Raw genomic sequence first — 20573 nt, forward strand, 5'->3', positions numbered from 1 at the left:
CTCCAAAAAGCAAAACACGAGGCCAAAACAAAACGTCAAAGTACGTCAAACAGATTTCATTGGATTTATTGACGCAAAGCGTCTCGGAGTCCCGTTCGAAAGCACTCCGAAACATATGAACGTACAATATTAGTTTCTTTCCTTTGCAAACTCTTTCACAAAAGGTCGAACAGTCGCAAGTGATGCAAAAAAAAATAAAAAATCCCCGAAGCAATAAAATGACAATCTGCATCAATTTGAAACACAAAACAGGAATCCTCAAATGTTAACGAACGTAAATGCTGCATATGCGCCGTCATGTGACAAACAGGCAAATGTCCAAGAGAGATTGGACGCTTTTTAATTGTCAATTGGTTCATCATTTGTCACACTCGATCACACTAAATGGAATGAATGGTTGATAGCCGAGAGCGGGAATTTCCTCCATTTTGAGAGACCTTTGACAATCTCGAAGCTCCCACTACAAAGTGCAGAAATAGCTCTTGGCTTGCCAAAAGGTCAACCCGCCCTTATTGTCAAGGGGATCTCAACCAACATTCCAAAAAGTGCGATGGTTGGCTTTGCTGGCACGTACGACTTTCCACCAAAATGAAAAGTGAAAGTATCCCGTACAAAAAGAGTAACATCAGTGCCACAACACCACAAGCCGGGGTGGGGGGGGGGCTGGGTAGTGGTAAGGCCGCATGGCTTTACAGGAAATGAGACGTTTATCATGCAAGGCAAACGTTTGCTATATTAACTCATTCACTGCCATAAATTCTTTCTTTTCTTTTTTTTTAAAGATTATTAAAAATTAGGGGCGACTAACATTTTTAATTGTAATTAATCGCATGACTTCACTAGTTAACTCACGACTAATCACTCATTTTATATCTGTTCTAAATGCACAATCAAAAAAAATCTAGGTTTTCATACTCTTAACATAAGTAGAAAAAAAAATGTTTAGTAGAAATCGTTTAAATGAATTTTTGACGTTTATAGCCGTCAATGGCAGTGAATGAATAAAAAATAAAAGAAAACAGTATTAAAAATTTGGGGTGTCAGGCGATTAAAACTTTTAATCACAAATTTTACATCTGTTCTAAATATACCCCCAAAAAAATCGAGGTTTTCATGCTCTTGTTAACAAAAGTGGGAATAAAATGTTAATAGAAATAGTTTCAATGAATTTTTGACGTTTATAGCCGTCAATGGCAATGAATGAGTTAAAAGCTTTCATATGACCTTTTGAAACGGCACAATGCAACTTGTTATAATGTTTAAACGTTTTAAAATGTTTACAAATAATAATTTCAAAAAATATATTCAAATTGAAAATGTAGTAAATGATTCATGGCCACACTTTAAATTGTATTAATAGCTTCTTTTTTTTTTTTTAATTAAAATTATAAAAAAAAATTCAATATGTAAAAATTTCAATTTAAAATATATAAAAATTGAAAACTTGGCCACGCATCAGGTTGAAATATTACTTCAAATCTAAATATACTACTACTTTAATTATTCTTATTTTTAAAATGTTCAGAAATTAAAATTGAAACATTGCCAATCTTATGCTGGCCCAACGAAACAAGTGGCGTATTTGCATTTGCATTCAAAAACGACGCGAGAGTTCACCACCAAGTGTGAGACACCAAACATGAACGCGGGAACGAAGACAGATGTGAAAGCGAAAGTTTCACAAAACGCGGACGAACGGGCCGTCGAGTCAAAGTCATGACAGTTGCACGCGGAAAGCTGGTGAGTATAAAAATCGAGGAAACGATCCAAGAATCCCCACAAGCAGATGTTGACCCACTTTTTGAGTTGCACATGAACGCTTGGAAGGAGTTCTGTTTCAATTGCAATTTGGAAAACTGCTCAACTGGTACACTGTATTAAAAGACAATAAAATGAGCCGCTTTGATTGGCCAAGACTGAAGTTGGCTGTGACCACTCCCACAGCGGCGCTGTTACAAGATCTGGATTTTTTTTTTTAAACCATAAAAAAAAATTGGTGTCAAATTTCAATCTAGCACAAATATTTCTTGTGGTGTTTTTGTTTCCAGTTTCAAAATGTTCACCCCCCCAAAAAACCACGGACACACTTCCTTCCATGAGGTTCGACTTCCTGCGGCGGATTAAGACTCCAACTATTCGCTGGGGAAGACGAAGGTGAAGCAGAAGAAGGAGACGTCGGACAGGCAGTCGGTACGAACCGCCGCCTCCATGTTGCGGAAGAGCCAGCGGCTCCGATGGCTGTCGTCGTGATGCTGCTGGCTTGTCGCCGCGGCGACGGTCGTCTTCTTCAGCTGGTTGAGCCTGTGCAGGATGCGCTGATGCTCGCGACCGCGAAACACGCCGCGGAACGCCAGCACGGCCGTCAGGTGTCTCGAGCTACACAAAAACAACATGGATGATATCAGACAGTAAATAGAAAACTTTTTTTTTTTCAGTTACACATTACATGCGACAGTCAACGATGCGCTTTTAGGCAAAAATGTAAAAAGGCAAAAATGACAAAGTTGCAAATTTTTACATTTGTTTGACAGATTCAAACCGCTACAACTTTGATTTGTGCAGCTTATCCCTACTTCAACTCTTTTTTTCAAAATAAAAGAAAAAAATTATGATTTTTATGGGGTTTTTTCATCTTCCTTCTTATTTTTTTTCCTTTTCTCCAACTTGAAACGATGGAGCGGATCCCTATTGCAATGTTTTTTTAAATTTCAAAATAAGCCTTTTTTTCCCTCCTCTTCCATATTTTTTGACTGATTCAAACGGTTGCAACTTTAAATTGTTCAATTTATCCCTATTTTTTTTCAAAATAAAAGCCAAAATTCTGTTTTTCTCCTCTTAAATTCATATTTTTTGACTCATTCAAACCATTCCAACTTTAGATTCCGTTTATCCCTATTGCAATTTTTTTTCAAATTTTCAAAATAAAAGCCCCAAACCATGATTTTTGTTTTGTTTTCCCCCCACTAATTTCTACGTTTTGTTCACTGATTCGCACGCTCACAAAGAGGAAGCTTTTCCTTTGAAGTTGGAAGCGCAGGAAAGCACGTGTCTTCATTTTGTCTTCATTTTGTCTTCATTTTGTCTCGGCTCTCCAAACGAGCTCCACTTTCTTTATTAGATTTGATTCTCTTCCTTTCCTTTCGCTGTATTTTTCCATAAAAGACAAGTTTTTTTTTATTTCATTTTAAGCTTTTAGTTTGAATACAATTTCCTGAATTTCCTTTTTATTTTAAAGTAGCTCGTATGATACAATTTTCTCAAAAGATAGATTTTCCTTATTTTACTTTATTTCCGTTTTTATATAAAAGTAAATTCCATTGGTTTGTCATATTTATTTTTAATTTAATAAAAATACATAAAATACATTTTCTAGCAATTTTGGCTTATTCTATTTCTTGTATTGAGTTTTTTTTGTTGACTTTTTTGATTTAGTTGAGTATCATTTTCACCATAAAAGATAATTCCCTTATTTTATTTTCTATCTTGAGCCGATTTCATCATTTCATTCTGTTCATTTTGTTTTATTTTACAATAAGGCAATTTTATTTTTCTTTTGGTTCATATATTTCCCTTTTTACCATAAAAATTATGAGGAGGATTTTTTTCATTTATTTTTACTTTCACAAAATACATTTTACTTAAAATAAATGTAAGACTAAAGTCAACTTGGGCAAAAAATAAAACATTTGATTGAATTTGACTTGACCATAAAATAAAATTTCCCAATCGATTTCATTTGACCATCAAAGAACGTTTCTTGTTTCATTTGAGCCTAAATGTTTTGACGATGATGATGACGATGATGATGACGATGATGATGACGATGACGATGACGCGCATACCTGAAGTCCGGGTATTGATCCAGTAGAGGCTGCAGGTGGTCTTTGATGTGGTCTTCGTTCTTCTGGCCCACGATGTCGCTCAGGTGATCTCCGACGGGGTCCAGCCAGTCCTCCCGCGAGCCCTGACCCGCAACGGTCAAAAACTGGATTTGAACTTGACCAAAACCCACGACGGCTTCTTCCGTTGTTTGTTTACGAAAACCGGTACGCGAGGTTCGCCAAAGACTCCAAATTGTCCTTGATGTTAATGAATTAGTTGTCGTTGATGAATTAGCTTCAACTTGAAATGTTTGATTCTAAACAGTTTTTGCTCAATTAGTGCCGACTTGAAACAAGTCGGTTCGATTCTCTTGGAAACTCCAAATTGTCTTTGATGATTGTTAAGATACACGAGTTTGGACTTGAAGTTGTCATTGATGCTTCAGAAAACAGGTTAGACGACTTTTTTTTTTTATGTTTGCTAAGCTACATTAGTTTCGATTAAAAAGAAGGCTCTTAATTGTCATTGATGTTAACGAAAACGTTAGATTTTTGTGGAAAAAGTAAGAAATAAAGACTCAAAATTGTGTCCTAGGTTCGATCCTAAATTGTGTCTAATATATTGCCAGCTCTATGAGTTTCGATTTGAAATTGTCTTTGTTTACAAAAACATATGTTAGGTTGATAGAAGCCAAACTTGTCCGTTGATGTTCGATTGGTCTCTTGACGGTCTTTGATGTTTGTGAAAGTCTTCCGTGTTGACAAAAACAAGCAAAATTAGGTTTGACTTCAGATTTTCTCCGGTTTGGTTTTCTGAACTTTTCATTGAAAAGCTGGAATTGTCTTTGATGTTTCTCACAATCCTTGACCGCACGAGGACTTTTTTTGTTTTTCTTTTCGTTACCATGCGGTGGAAGACGTCGGCGAGCTTGGAGCACTGCGCTCGCATCTTGCCGGCCGCCTTGCGGTGTTTGCGATTCTTGCACGAGTAGTTGCTCTTCATCAGCTGGCCCACGTACTCCGTCAGCACGTGGTAGTGCGCCGCGCTCGCCACTTCCTGCCGCAAACGTCGGGGTCGGCCAAAGGAAACGGCGAGATCGGGGACGGCGGCGCTCGTACCTGGCGGTGCGGCGGCCGCATGGCCTCGCAGTCCCGCGCCAGGAGCTGGGCGCGAGCGTACAGGCGCTTGAAGTCGTCGTCGTTCGTCAGCCACTTCCTGGTCATCATCCGACGCAAGTGCGGCTGCAACGACGGCAACAAAAAAAAGTCAATGACGCAAATGATGAACCCAAATTGTCTTTCATGTTTCCATGCTACAAAAACACAAACTTACAGTGACTTTAATGTTTATAAAAATATATACGTTATTTTTTTTTCTTTTTTAATTTAATTTAAAAAAATAATAATAATAAAAAAATAAATAAAAATAAAATTAAATTAAAAAAATAAAATAAAGAGCAATGATGATGACATTTCCGAATGAACAATACTGAGCTCTTTATAAAAAAATAAAAATAAATAAAAAAAATAATTAAAAAAATATATATACGTTATTGATTTGGATTCTTATGTTGGTTCTAATTTTGATTCTTCATATTTCAGGTACTTTTTACTGTCCACGCCTTCCTTACAGTTTGAATGCCACCTTAGACTGATTGCATTTTTTTTTTTTTTTAATTTATCCTTCAACTACAATTAATAATTTTCACGTCATTTATCTTTCGATTGACTCTATAAGCATTTAACAAGCATTTAGCTTTTTTTTTTTTTTTTTTTTTAATAAAGCATTCAACATTACCTCACAATTTCTGCAGAAATTGCACTTTGTCGAGTTCGTGGAAGAAAAGAAAAGAAAAAGACTCAATTGTATTTGTTGCTGAAAACTATAAATTGTGTTTATGACGACTAAAAGGCTCCCAACCAGTAGGGGAGGGGTTTTTTCACGTCATTTCTCTTTCGATTGACTTTATTAGCATTTCACAAGCATTCAACTTTTTTTCTTTTCTTTTTTTTTTACGTTCAGCTTTCAGCATTCCCACACAATTTCTCCCCAAATGGCACTTTGGTGACTTTTTCCTGAGTGTAATCGCATGCCTGCTACGTCAATGTTATGATTATGAACATGTGATTTATGAGTCGAGGTACGAGGGAGGAGAAAGGAGAAGACATATAATGTGAAATTGGCATCACAAGACTTCACCAATATTTTTCTTTCATTGCACTTCCACTTTTTTTCCCCCCCTTTCAACCTTTTCCTCTTGTGACATGTTGTCAGTTCTGCTTTTTTTTTTTTCTTCTTCAAACAAAGGCTTCACTCCCTTCTTCCTCGTTGCGGCACTTGAAACCAAACGTGTTTAGCAATACGAGCCGAGCCCAAGCGGGATTTCCCAACCAAAACAAAAGTAAAAGTCTTCGCTATCACTCTCATATCACCCTACAACTCCCACAATCAATCAATCAATACATAAAAAGCACGCCCACCTGATCCCTCCACTAGAAATAAATCAGTACTGCAGCTCAGTTGTATTTCCCTTTTTTTAGCACAATTTCCTCGCCGTTAGGCACAGTGTTAATCTTCAAACTGTGCATAATGTTACAGTGACACTCAAAAATACTTTTTTCACTAGAGAATTGCCACGGAAATTTTGAACGGGACTACGGACGCTTGCAAGGACAAAAGCCACATTTGAGGAACAGTTTGAAGTAGGAATCGACCAGGTGAAGTGGAAATTACAGGTAAAAACGCCCAAATGAAAATTTGAGGGGGGAGGACCTTAATTTTCGGCTTTTATTTAGAAATTGGGGGGGGGGGGGGGGGCGCTATAGGGACAAGCTGTTAACATTCTAAAATTAGAACAGTTTGAATGTAGAAATTAGAGGGGAAAAGAAAAACAAAAAAATCGTAAAATGGCTTTTATTTTGAAATTTGAAATAAAAAAGGTTTATTTTTAATGTTGGTCATTATGGTGGTACTTTATAGTGCTGAGCATGGGTCACTATCATTTTTGATCAAATGTTATTTTTCATTCGATGGACTACCATGTTTTTGTGTGTGTGTGTGTGTTTAAATTTTTTTATAAATTGCTTTCCATTTCAATTCGAAAGTCTTTTGTAACTGTCAACATGAATGTAAAAATTGTAATAGAGGCAAGACAATTTTTTTTATATAGCGCATTAGCTACGCAAGCTGACATAAAACATTTAAAAGCGAAATAAAGACATCAAAAGTAACTTAATAAAATCACGTATACAGTGCGTCCAGTCCAGATTTTAGATTTAGATTAGAGGGGGACAGTTTTTAATCTGGACTGAAAAGCATTTCCGCTTGGCTTCATTCCGTTGGCAGTTTATTCCCTTTGCAGCGTAACAGCTAAATGCTGCTTCACCATGTTTGCTTTGAACTCTTGAATTGACACAAGATCTCAGGCCTCAGAACCAAAATGACTTTATATTCAATCACAATATCCGTCATGTATTAAAGAGCCAAATTGAGTGTTTAAAGGAGCAGAGTTTTTAAATGAGTTCTGCAGCTGCTCGATGCTCTCACACATCACACGTCACAAGTCTGCTGGAGATGACATCCAGAAAAAGCAATCGAGGCAAAAATATTTGATCAAATAAACAAAATGCTTTTTGCACCTTGACGTGACCCTTGAACTGCTGCTGGAGGTTTTCCCGGAGGGCGAGCAGGAGCCACGTCACCTCCTCGCCCACGGCCTCCACCCCTCGTGGGCTGGCGCGCGCGTACGAGTCCTCCAGGCGGCGCCTAACACACACACACACACACACACACACACAAGTCCCGGAAAGTGTACGCAAGGTGAGCGATTCGCCCTCTCGCACGCATCCGGAGGCGAACAACACATCCAAACATGTCAGCGAGCTCTTGAGACGTGTCAGGCGCTCAGGGAGGCGGAGCATCGGAATGGTGCGTTCCAAGTCACGTGGCTTACTGCAAGTCATGGAAGCAGTTGATGTAGGTGACTTGGTATCGGCCCCACAGCGGATCGTCGGATCGCAGGGACGAGCAGCGGCGACCAAACTCGGCGTGGAACCTGCAGATGAGCGAGCGTCATGACGCTCAACAAACTATTTCTGACGCTTACAACTTTTTCAATATGATGATTGTTATTATTAGTGATGGCCAAGTACCGGGAACGTGTATTAGTATCAGACAAGTCTCTCTTCCCAATTGTTGTCATCGTGTTAAATGAAATGTTACATATATCATAAGTAAGCATCAGTACTCTGCATCAGCGAGTATCCAAAGAGTGAATACTCGTACTGGTATCGGTCTGAAAAAAGTGCTATTTACTATTGAATATTCCGAATAATTATTATTTAGTAGCTTTAGTGCGATAGCCGTGTCCTCTAACTGGCAAAACTGGACTCTACACAGAAAAAGGATATTGCACCTCGACCTCCTCTTTAATTACAATGTAACTACAGTGTAATAGCAATAATAACAAAAATAAACTTGAATATACTGTATTGAAATTATATGAAAAAATCCCAACAAACCATTAACGGCAATAAATATAAAAAATCCCATCCATATATGATAAATTAATTTAAAAAAGATGAAAACAAACTAAAATGTAATTAATATTTGAGGCATAATAAATGTACAAAAAAAGAATAATTAAGCAAATACAATCAAAAGAAAAGTACATAACAAAAACCTACATGAATTACAAAAACTCTAACAACAATAATAAAATGAATTAGGTAACATTTATTTAGGGATGGGCAAGTATTGATATGGGCCGATACCCGGTTATTGATACTGGCAAGTCTTGTGGCTGTTTTACGATCAGGAACTAGAGATGAGAAATTAGAACAATAGAAACATTTTAGGGGAAATCGCTACATTGGGATATATTGGAAGTCTTTCTTTAAAATGATCTGGCTTTTTTTGTTTTTAGGAAATTCTATGTACCAAAAGTATTAATGTGATATAATTATTAATATAAAATCATTCATAAACATAACCTGTGTAAATAAAAAAAATGTAATAAAAAATTGACATTAACATGAAAAATTGTGATGACTGAACAATATTTGTATTACAGCAGTAGCTGTCGTGTGAAGTATTTTCGCATGCACAAAAGACGGCGACTTATTTTTGTGTTTTGTGTTTTGATTTGAAACTTTCTTCTTGTTTATGTTCAACTGTTTTACGTACGTTTCGTCATGACAACGTAAAAGCCGTTTAAAAGTCGTTTGTCAGGCGCTCTACAAATAAAAGTGACTTGAACCGAAGGTCATGGTCTCTCCCTGTTGATACCTCCTGCAAGGCTTTCTGCAGTTGCATGACTAGCTACCCACTTCTTCTTCTTCTTCTTTTTCTTCTTCTGCTTTTGAAAAATTTTAATTTCTCATGTTTGCCAATAGCGAAACGAGCGCTTCCACTTTGACCTTGAGTGAACGAACCTCTTGGGGAAATCCTTCAGCTCTCCCAGGCAGGAAGCCAGCACGCCTCCTTCCAGCTCGGCGTCCACGTGTCCGGCGTTCACAACGTTTCCTCTCACCTTCTGCAAAAGATGAACGTGACAGCCCGAGTGAGTCTGCTGCCCTCTGATGGCTGCGGAAGAGTACTGCAGCCACACCAGAAACAACAACAACAACAAAAAGTCTCACATTTTAATGTAATGCTTAACCACTAGGGCCCGATTGATATGGATTTTTTTTAGGCTGATGCCGATTCTGATATTTGGCAGAATAAAATGACCATAGCTGATTAATTGGCCGATTAATAAATACGTTGATTGCAGATATGAAATCCTCTGGCCAATCATCGGGCCTTACTTGAAGTTATGTATCGGGTTCAAATGAGAACGTTATCCCGTTAAGCCAAAGAAAGAGCAAACGCTTTTGAGTGAGCGCGTTGCGTGTGAGCGACCGTGCAGATGTCCATGTGGAAGGCGGAGGTGAGCAAGTGGTCGTCGTCCGTGTCGGGAGGTTTCCTCGCGCTCCACATCTCTTCGTCCTCCAGCTCCGCCAGGCGGTCCAGAGTCGCTCGCATGTCCTCCTGGGACAGGCGGAAGTATACGCAAATACACAAAATGTGTGTTTAAAGTAGAGCTGTCAAACGATGACATTTTGTAATCGCGATTAATCGCGATTAATCGCCTTGTAAAAAAGGCAAGCCAGTTATAAGGCTACGCAGTGAGACCAAATGAGGTCACACTGCGTCCCCCCTTTTGACCTTGTGGCCACTCTATGACATCACAGCTGACAAAGCCTAGCCATGCTTCAAGAGGCCCCGCCCACTCGGTCACCTTGACAGTGCTGCAGAACTTGTGCCTGAGCCGGAGCAGGAAGCGGTCGTCCAGGCGCAGGTCCGCGTCAAGGAGGCTCATGTCGGGCTTGAGGGCGGGACTTCCCAGGACCTTCTCGCTGCCATTGGCGAGCACGTTCACGGCAGGAAAACGCGAGTCGATGTTGAGAAGAAGCAGAAGAGTGGAAATGTCGGACGGATTCTTAAAGCGCCTCCTTTTATTTTTCGCCTTTTTTCGCCCCCCCCCCCCCCAAACGCATTCCAAGCCTGATCCCAGGAACGCCGTCGTCAATCTTCTTTTGAAAATCGTTCTCACGTTCCTGCTCTCTGACATCAACCCTCTTCCAGAATTTTGTCTGTCCGCTTGTTTTTTTTTAGCATAGAAATGTTTTTACGTTACTTAAGATGGCGGAATACACTCCAAGGTTAATATAAGTCAAATAAAACTAAACTAAACATTTTGTCAACAAAATAAAAAAGCTTTTAATACACTACTGCACCCATATCAAACAAGTTGAGGGCAATGCACTACTTTTGTCTAAATGAAACCCCTCAACTCATTTCAACAGTTTTTGGGGACCAATATACCACAAGGTGGCAGCAAAGCACTACTTTTGTCTCAGTCAAAGCCTTGAACTCAATTCAACATAGTTTGTGGGACTCAATATTCCACACATTTATGGCAAAGCACTACTTTTGTCTAAATGAGGCTCAGAAATCACAACCATTTTCTTGGCAGAGCATAGCATAAGGTGGCGGCAAAGCACTTCTTTTGTCTAAATAAAGCCACCACATTCACTTTAAAAATAGTTCCTTGGCAACCAGATGCCAAATCCAGCGGTGCCTTGAGATAAGAGTGCTGTGACTTACAAGGGTTTTGAGACGCAAGAAAACTCCACAGTGGAATAAATGACAGCGACGAATTTGATTGGCTGCCGCGACGACGTGGCGTCGACTGACCTGCGGTAGCGATGCACCATCCAGTCCAGCAGGGCGTAGAGGTCCTTGAGCTGCACGGCGCGGCCCTCCAGCGTGTGCAGGTGGCGCATGACGGCGGCGTGGTAGCCGCGCACGTAGGCGGCAAACACCCCGAAGCTGGGCGGGTACGACCAGCGCAGGTCCCGCTTCACCTTCTCCAGATCCTCCACCAGCGCCTTGCCCAGAAGGCCCAGGTGCACCGCCAGCCACGAGGCGTTGCTGCACGGATTACGCAATTATTACCGTCAAGTCATTTGCTCCAAAAAACAGATAAATATGTTCTACTTTAAATAGCACTGGTCTCCCAAAGACGTATTTATACGTTTTTGATGTGTGTTTTTTTTCATGCTTGGCCCATAGGCTAACGTTAGCTTAGCCCCCCCCCTCCCCCCCCCCCCCACACCTGTGGTTAGTCGGCTCCAGGTGGACGCCCTCCACCTTGTCCCGTGCGCCTTGGTCCACCGCCTCTCTCCAGGCGTCCATCCAGCTCCCCTGAAGACCGCCGGGCTCCTGGGCCCGCTTGTCCTCCTCCTGGACGATGCGAGCCACGTGGACCAGGAGTCCTTTGTTCCTGGCGGGTAAGGAGACGGAGGTGCGCACGATGGAGGCCACCTTCCGCCGCAGGTCGGCGTAGAGGAGGTTCAGGTCTTTCTCCTTCTTGGCCAGCTCCACGGGAGAGTCCTCCTGGTCCAGGTGGAGACGCTCCCGCTGGAACTCCGCCCGCAGAGCCAGCAGGTGCACGTGCGCCTCCTCCAGCACCTCCATCTCGATCAGTTTGCTGATCTGCATCACTGTCGATGAAAAAAGTTGGATTTGAGCAATTGGATTTCTTTCAAATGTTCAGTCGAGATCTGAGATTTGGTCATCTACTATGATATCAGATTGATCCGTTTATTGATCCATACGTGTGGAAAGACGCAGTCAAATCAACTTGATTGTGATGGTGATATTTCCCACTGTCCTTGAATGCAGCATGCGAGCAGTTTTTCAAGCTCACCTGAGAGCGGAACGTGCGGCAATTCGGGCAGCGTGTACGTCTCCTCCATCTCCTCACATGCTTCCTCCCCCTCCTCCTCCTCCTCCTCCTCCTCATCTTCCTCTTCCTCACCGCCGTCCTCCTTGGCCACGCCCTCCTCCTGGACGGCGTCCTGTCGCTTGTCCTTCTTGAATCCGAGGCTGCGACGAATGGACGCTCCCTTCTTCAGCAGAGAATCCAGTCGAGCCATGTTGGGTTCTGACGAAGAGGATCGAAGCAACACACTTCAAAGTGCCAAGCAGACATGCTAACCACTAGCGTACCATGCTGACCCATCGAAAAGTTATGCCAATAAAAACGGATGTAAGAATAGAATTCAAAAATTAAATGCAAAAAATAGATATGAATAAATAAATAAATAAATGTTAAAAAAAAAAAACGAGATAAAAAAAAATACAAATAAAGATAAATGTGGAAATAAATACAAAAATAAATGTATAAATAGAATTAAATATCAATCAATAAATAAAAACGCTATGCTCCCGCATTTATTCATTTCATGCTGCAGACGCTGTGTTAAGACGAAATGTTATTCAAATGAGGGGGTGGTCCTAAGCGTGTCTTGGGTTGGATTGGCGAACAAGGATGTCTGCTTGGCTTGCATGGAGAGCTCCAGCAATGGATGACCATCTTGTCCACTGTCACCACAACTTGCCACTTGAGTTAATTTTTTTTGTTTATTTCATTTATTTTTGTATTAATTTCTACATTTATTTTTATGTTTTTATTTATATTTATATTTATTTTTATATTTATGTTATTATTTCCATTCATATTTCTTTTGTATTTAATTTAAAAAATATATATATTTTGATTTCTATTCATTTATATTTATGTTTTGGTCAGCCATAAAAGTCACTTTTGTATCCTGTGCTTTGCGATTTGCATGAATCGCTCACCTGTCCTCGAACGCATCACCGGTCTGCCTTTGTGCGATTGGTCGTCGTCGTCGTCTTTGGTCTGGAAGAGCGCCGCCACGCTCCTCAGCGGCGACGTGACGCCTGACAAAACAACAACAAAGCGAGCAGTCAACGCACGTCCTTCAGGTGACCCGCTCAGGAATGCGCCGATGAGGGTGCCGTGAAAAAACACCCACAACAAAAAAAAACTGTTTTTGCCTTCAGCAAGAACGAAAAGCAGGAAGGCAAGGGGCGGGACAAGTCATGTGTTGCCATGGTAACCATTTCAAACCAATCGCAACAAAAAGAAGTCAATGGGCAAATTAAGGCTTGATTGAACCATAATTGTGAAAGTGCTTGCAGGAAGTACAAGTGAACCACTTCCTGATTTCATTCCTCAAATGTGTGGTTATTTCCACTGCAGGAAAATCAGCCCGGAACGAGGAACTTTTCAAGACGCTACTAAGGCGGTTTAAAAGAGGTCCAGGAATTTTTGGGATGTAGAATTTTTCCGATTGGAAGCTCTTAGTTGCTGGAACTGCAAGTTGCTAAAATCCAAAGTTCCTGGAACAGCTTGGATTAGCTCCAGTGAAGAAGGCTTATCCTGGAACTAAGATCTTGAAAGATCATTATGGTCTCGGTCCACAAAATCCATTTTCGAAATTTTGTCCCAGACGGAGAGAAGAACGGTTTTACTCATTTTTAGAGGATATTATGTGTTTGGATGGTTTGAAATTTTGAGAGGAGACCCTGCAAAAGGGGCCGCTACTTTCAAGAAGAACCCTTGGGACTCAACATTTCTGAGTGGAACCGTTCAGTTCCAGGAACAACAAGTAGGAAGCCCTGAAAATTCCCAGAACTTCCGGACTCACCAGGAGAATGTGGCGTTCTGACGGGCGTGGATGGCGACTGGTTCTTGGAACTCCTGGACCCCGGCGTGAGCGGACTTTTCTCGGCCGCCAGTCGGATACTATTCCGGAACGTCTCCAGCACCCCCAAAGACTTTTTGGAGGCGTCCTCGCCGTCATGGTGCGGGGTTGGTGTGCCGGGGTCCATCGCGTGCAAGATGGCCTGCAGGCCGACAAAAGTTTAAGCTGAAGACACTTTAGAAAAGTGGTTGTCAAAACGTTTTACACCAAGTTACGCCCCCGCCCCCTCCAAAAAAAAAAATCATTAAACATTAAAATACAGCAGGATAGTCGGGAAAATCATTCATTCAAAAACAAGACACAGGTTGTATTTGTCAAGTTGAATTTTACAATCGAAAAAAACAGAACCTTCCAAGAATAAAGTCCCATTTCTACATGAAAAACTACACATAAATAACGTCATAATATTACTTGCTTGCTTGAGCTCCTTTTATCATTTGATTGCAAGCTTAGCTTGCTACATTTCTCCAGCAGCTAGCTTGAGTGTGGCCAAAGTTGATTTCATGTAGAACAACTTAAAGCTTAGCTTGGCCAACACTGGATTTTTTGTGTGTTTTTTTTGTGTTTACACACAACATGGCTGCCCGTCCTGTCAACATGGCGTCGTCTCACTTGCAGAACTCGTCTAACGCATACGCTTGGCTCTCACTCCATTCAAACGCAAGCTGCGGTTGCTATGGAAACGCCAGTGATCGCACACAACATTTTGGTACATTTTCTCAAAGTTAGATTCTTATTTTATTTTTGTTACAGTATTTTAAGGTAAATTACTTCAATATATATTATTATAAAGGATCATTTATTTGCATAGGATGTTTAGACTTTTGTTTTATTTTGCATGCATTCATTTTTTTAAATAATGACGTTATTTTTTAAATTATAGTTATATTATAGTTTAATTATTTTTAGGTAAGTTAGTTACTTACAAATTATTTGTATAATTATGATTTGTTTATTTTAGATTGTTAGACATTTGTACATGTTGTTCGTGTAGTTTTAAAGATAAATCTTGCATTGGGTTATTTAGGTATTCCTTTAAATTGCATGTATCAAAAGTTGAAGTGGTATTTGGTATTTTTACCTCTCACTGAAAGTAATGAAAAATTAATTCAATTAAAGTAATTTGTTGGTAGTTTTTCAAGCGCAAGAAAATAAAACTTTCCAAACAATAATGATAACCTTAATTAAGAGTGTTTTTCAACCCACATTTCAGTACATTCAAATTCATGATTTGTACAAAATGTCATTTGTTTCCTTGACAACAAACAAAGTATTATTACGCTCAATAAAAAATAAAAAATAAAAATCTAGATAAACATGATAAAATCGCATTTTAAACTGTCATTGAGTGACGATATACAACTGTCTAATCTCGTTTGCGGTGGTTTGAACCAGTGCAAGAAAACCACCTCAGCGCTTACCTGCTCAGCTCAGGTGGAGGAAGAACAGCAACTCACTTTCTTTCGCTTTTTGTCTTTTCTTCAGATGCTTTCATTTCGTGTACACACGAAAGAGAGAAAGACGACGTGTCCAATCGCAATGATTCCAAAAAGTGGGTTTTTGGGGGGGGGGGGGGGGGGGGGGGGCGAAAGAAAGAAAAGAACGAACAGGAAAAACAATGGAGAGAGCCAAAGAAATGCCAAAGATCACCTTCATGCCTCCAGTTAATCATTACACTCGCGCACGCGCACACGCGCACAAACACACACACACACACACACACACACACACACACACACACACACACACACGCATCGCGTAAAAGTCACTCTCGTGTAGTGTAAATTATTCACGCTTGGCGTTTAGAGGCACTTTAGTTTCCATCCTTTCATCTCTTTGCTGGCCTGGAATGTAGCGTTCGAAGCAAGAGTCTGCGTTGCCTTTAAGTACCCTCGGAAATCTCAAGGTCACAAGGGCACGCAAAGCGCATTTTGGGGAGCTCTCAAGTGAAATCGCACCCTTATGTAAGGTATGGGTGAATGTTCTCACAGGTGATAATTTTGAGAGCGGAAACGAAACTTAAACTCTTGAAAGTTATTTCAGTTCGAGTGACGGGTCATCGAAGGGATGTCATGTCGCTGGTGCCCACTAGAGGGAACTATGCGCACGGTATACACCTACGATGACGTCACAGACCTGCTCCATGAACATTGTTTACAGCGGGCGTATCAAATGACAATATTCATATTTACGTATTGATATAATATAATGACTCCATCTAATAGACCACTTTAACTTGCAAAGTAAACATTTTATATTATAATTAACATGTTAAAAAAATGTTTTTGTGTTCTCAGTTGATTTGTTTTTATATTAATAGTAACTATATACAACAAATAGACTAGCTGTACACAATAAGCGCGCAAGTCTTTAAAAAGCTATTACGTCACATTCTAATAACATTATAAATTTCGAGTTCTTGTTTTTTTGCCTGTCGTTGTGCTCTCAATAGAAAGTCTTTAATACCTTTTTATATTCTTTCCACGCTAATCCTGAATGGATTTAACCCTGCGGGAGGTATCTGTATATACATATGGATGTGATAATCTGCCATTATTCGTGTACATTATGGAATGAGCGAGTATTAATTCACAACAACACCACCAAGTGGGTCTCAGATTAGAGTTCCATTATAAAGTGCGTGCGCGTGTTTGTGCGTGTTCGTGCGTTTGCGTTTGTTCATCATGGGGAAATGAAATGCAGATCGTCTTTGTGATTGTCTTGTTCCTCCCCGCTATTTTTTCCAAATTGTGCTCCTTTGGACTTTGCAGAGAGTGTGCAAGTAACGTAGCGATTTTTTTAAAATTTTGACAGATTTTATTTTTCATGTGAGAGACCAAACACGACGAATAAAAAAAAGGTCATCTGTGCGCTTATGCAAAAACGGCGTGTGGTGTACAAGTTTAACATTTCATTAGTATTAGTAATAATAAAATTAGTATTAGTAAAATTGTTGAAGTTATTTTTAACTCACTGGCACAATATCAATAAAAAATATATATGAATGCGCTTGCTGTTAATTGTGTTTTTTCTTTATGTCTGTGTAGATTCCCAGTATTTATTTTATTTTATTTTATAATTATTATTTATTTTCTCATTATTTCTAATAAACGCGTGTCCTTTACGACAGTGGAGCCCCACATACGCCCAATTTGGCACATGTGGATTTACCTGTTCATAGATGTTGTTGTTGTTCTTAGTTTTTGTGTCTTTTTTGGGAGGGGGTAACCCCAGTTTTTGGTCAAAAACACGTATTGGATGTTTTTCTGTGTGCGTTTTATCTTTCGGGTTTACAAAAAAAAATCCAATGCATATCAATGGGCACCAATTATACGCGGATTTGAACTATTCACAGGCTGGCTTGGCCCCCCCCCCCCCCCCCCCCGCCGCGAATAGCGTGGGTCCCTTGTATAGCGTTAAGTTGTAATTTCACTATTCATCACTAGATGGCAGACATGGCCAATGCCTGATTTAGACAATTATGCTATTAGGATAATAATTTGCGATTGTTGAGTAACCATTTTTGCAAGCAAATCAGGTAGAAAAATGGATTTTGAGTCCTCCCCACACAACAGGATAATCGCTCGGGAAAGTGAAAACGCTCGAGTTTAGTACAATTATGATGACATGATGGAACTATTATCTATTTCCTCTTCAGGAAGTTTGAAGAACCATGAACCAAAATATTGCCCATATTCTGTGATTCTTTTTGTCTATTTCCATTATATCCGTGTAGGAAATTTTGTTTTTGGAGGTTCCACTGTAAAAGAAGGCATCATCCTCATCATCATCATCATCATCATGAAGTGCGAAGATGAGCCGAGAAGGCGACAAAGACGAGGTCTCACTCGGGTGACCCTCAGCGTGCTAAGCGTCAATCACGCCGAAGACAGGAAATGAAACGATGGCTAACAAAGATAAGCGACGAGATAAGATGCGTCGCTTTTCATGACTCACACAACCTTTGTCCTCTTCATGATCATAATCATCCACAATGTGCTCAGACCGTCTGTATATTAAACTGATATTATACACGCTTCAGCATTGTAATGTGCGTGTGTGTTTAAAAAAAAAAAAGGTTTACCCCGCAGAGTTCTGTGCCTAAAATATCTGCACTCCATCTTGCCCCCTTTTCCACGCTAGCTGTCTCTTCAAATTATTTATTATTTATTTGATTATTATTTGTCACGCTCATCACACGCTGCTTCTCCTTATTGAACTCGTCAATGGCAGAGGACATTTTCTTCTACAAAACAAGACACGGCAGCGTTTAAACATTTAAACACATTTACAAACAAGAGTTTAAGACATTTAAAAAGCAAAGTACAGAAACAAGAAGTAGCTAACTAAAATTTGTGAAAGAATGAACAGTGCAAGAACAAGGGTTTGGAAATTTTGATTTAAAAATGTTAGACCACAATTATATATATATATATATATATATATATATATATATATATATATATATATATATATATATATATATATATATATATATATATATATATATATAATCAGGATTTAAAAGCCTTACATACACACATTAAAGAGCAGTTTATGACTTAAAAGGGCCACAAAGTGGACACTTCTTTTATATATTGCTATTGAGCAATCAGAAATTAATTCTGTATTATTTTGAGCTAAAAACACAAAATGAGGCTAACTATTACAATGTTAGCACGACGACAGCTATTTAAAGACACTAATATGATCTGAAAATGCGGTTTTACATTCGGGTAAACAAGTGCAAGGAAAGCATGATGAGTAATCACAGGTTAGGGCTGGTTTATTTGAAGGCAATAGCTGAAAAAATTGGCTAACAATAGCAACATTAGCTAGACGAAAGCTACACAGGCACTAACAATAGCCTAAAAGAAGGTCTTACTTTTGGCTAATCAAGGTAAAAAGTAAAATGTTTCCAATTAAGACAATCTTATTTAGCTAAAAACACAAAATAAGGCTTACTAAAGCAATACAAGATGGACAAATGCTACATGTATGGGTGCTATTGCTAACATTAACATAAACAAGTTCTCAATCTTTTCCCTACTGAAGTTAATGAAAACTGCGCTAGTTAGCAGAAAAGGACGTTATTTATGCTATTCGCTCACAGTAGTTAGTTAGTGTTAGAGTAGACAATATTAAGTATTGTACTCTTTGCGTGTTCAATTAACTGAATGGTGAGATTCTGGTGAAGAAGTCCCTTTGCAAAGGTATCATTAAAACAGAAGCTTCTGATGACAAAAACTGACGACACTCAAATCGTGTTCTGGTCAGATTGTGTGTCCTTTTCTCCGGCACATCATTATTTATTGAAAAGTGGGTGAATACGAAAAGTCTCCTCCCATCAGCCCACAGTACATTTGTTTACAACTCAGTGAATACAAGAAAATCCCCCCTTCTGTTCCCATCAGCAAGTTCCCATAGGTATAAATCAGATTAGAGAAAAATAATAATAATCAGCCTGTGCCTCCCTTCCGACCGGCAGAGACCGGTCCCAGACTCCCTTCAAGATAGCAAATGTAAAAACCCGTTGCCCTTCTCCTCTCATGAAAGTAACACAGATAAGAATACAATTCTATTCATTGAGCCATACTGAGTTAACATAATTATACCTACATCTACACAGCTATAACTAAATTCAAAATGGTTAAAATATAAAGTAAAGCAGTAAAAATGTTAACAAAGTTAACATTAGCTAAGAGCATCATAGTAGCAATAAACTCTTAGCTCAACTAGCTAGCTGAAAACATTGTCACGGTCATTTGGCTATGTGCTTGTATAAACAGCAACTTCGTTCAGCTACTTGTTGTTTTTGTCATGTAGCCATTGTCAATCCTGTTTTCAGTGATTAGTGTTTTTTCCCCCCACTAATGTCTTTATTCTTTTAAAAACATGGAATTTAGTTTTTTTTTTCCTGTAGCACTTTTGTTTTTCTTTGTTTAAATTAAAATTCAGTGCATCCTGTGCTCCTGCCTCCTTTACTGCGCTTGCGTCTTCCACCTTTTGCCACCAACGCCACCATTCAAACCCGCGTCCCTCATCAAATAGGTGAGAACGTGGTCTTCATGTTACTTTTAGTCAGTTGTGCTAACGATAGCTGCACTAGTAAACGGAGAATCAACTCCATTTTACTTTTCGCTAACGGCAGCGCCATTAATTAGCTAAAACAGCTGCTATTTTGTTGAGCAACACGTTTTAAACCAGATTGGCCAATCATCACTAAAACAGCATCTGCGCATAATGCTACATAGTCTTTACCTTTACTGTATAGGTGGGTTTAGTCGGTGGGTACTGCTGTTTTGGTTAACAACAGGGTTCAAATGTGACCAGCAATGGGGGTCTTCTTTCACGTCAATGATTGTGGAAGAAACATAAAAGAAAGTCTTGGATGCATTTATATAGGAAGCCCCCCGCCCCACCTTCAACACACAAACACACACGCACACGCACACACACACAGCAATGAATAGGTCCGTTAAAGGGATTTGGTCTTTCTTCTCCCTATTGAAGGCTAATTGAGGTTGTACAAAACAAATGAAAAGGGAGGTTTAAGGATTTGGGTGGTGGGTTGAGTTGGTTTGCTGTCAGACGGGGGCCAAGTCAGTGGGGGCTGTAATTGGTCGAGCC

At 39.6% G+C, this 20573-nt stretch overlaps 1 protein-coding gene across 1 annotated transcript; it reads right to left on the bottom strand.

Moving 5' to 3' along the window:
- Positions 1–50: 50 nt before the first annotated feature.
- Positions 51–15520, bottom strand: exoc3l4 (exocyst complex component 3-like 4). Its single transcript, XM_086095151.1, has 15 exons — positions 15365–15520; positions 13887–14085; positions 13015–13116; positions 12077–12313; positions 11483–11870; positions 11062–11298; positions 10103–10220; positions 9724–9852; positions 9255–9355; positions 7775–7876; positions 7461–7587; positions 4941–5063; positions 4726–4878; positions 3843–3964; positions 51–2376 (listed from the first exon to the last, which is right to left on the bottom strand). Exons 2-15 carry the CDS (start codon positions 14068–14070, stop codon positions 2133–2135), a joined length of 2367 nt encoding a protein of 788 aa, XP_085951277.1. The 5' UTR covers positions 14071–14085; positions 15365–15520; the 3' UTR covers positions 51–2132.
- Between the last annotated feature and the right edge of the window lie 5053 nt (positions 15521–20573).

This window comes from Leptonotus elevatus, chromosome 14 (assembly GCF_054856555.1).
Source record: "Leptonotus elevatus isolate MCC_2025b chromosome 14, RoL_Lele_1.0, whole genome shotgun sequence".
In the NCBI taxonomy this organism is placed as follows: domain Eukaryota; kingdom Metazoa; phylum Chordata; class Actinopteri; order Syngnathiformes; family Syngnathidae; genus Leptonotus; species Leptonotus elevatus.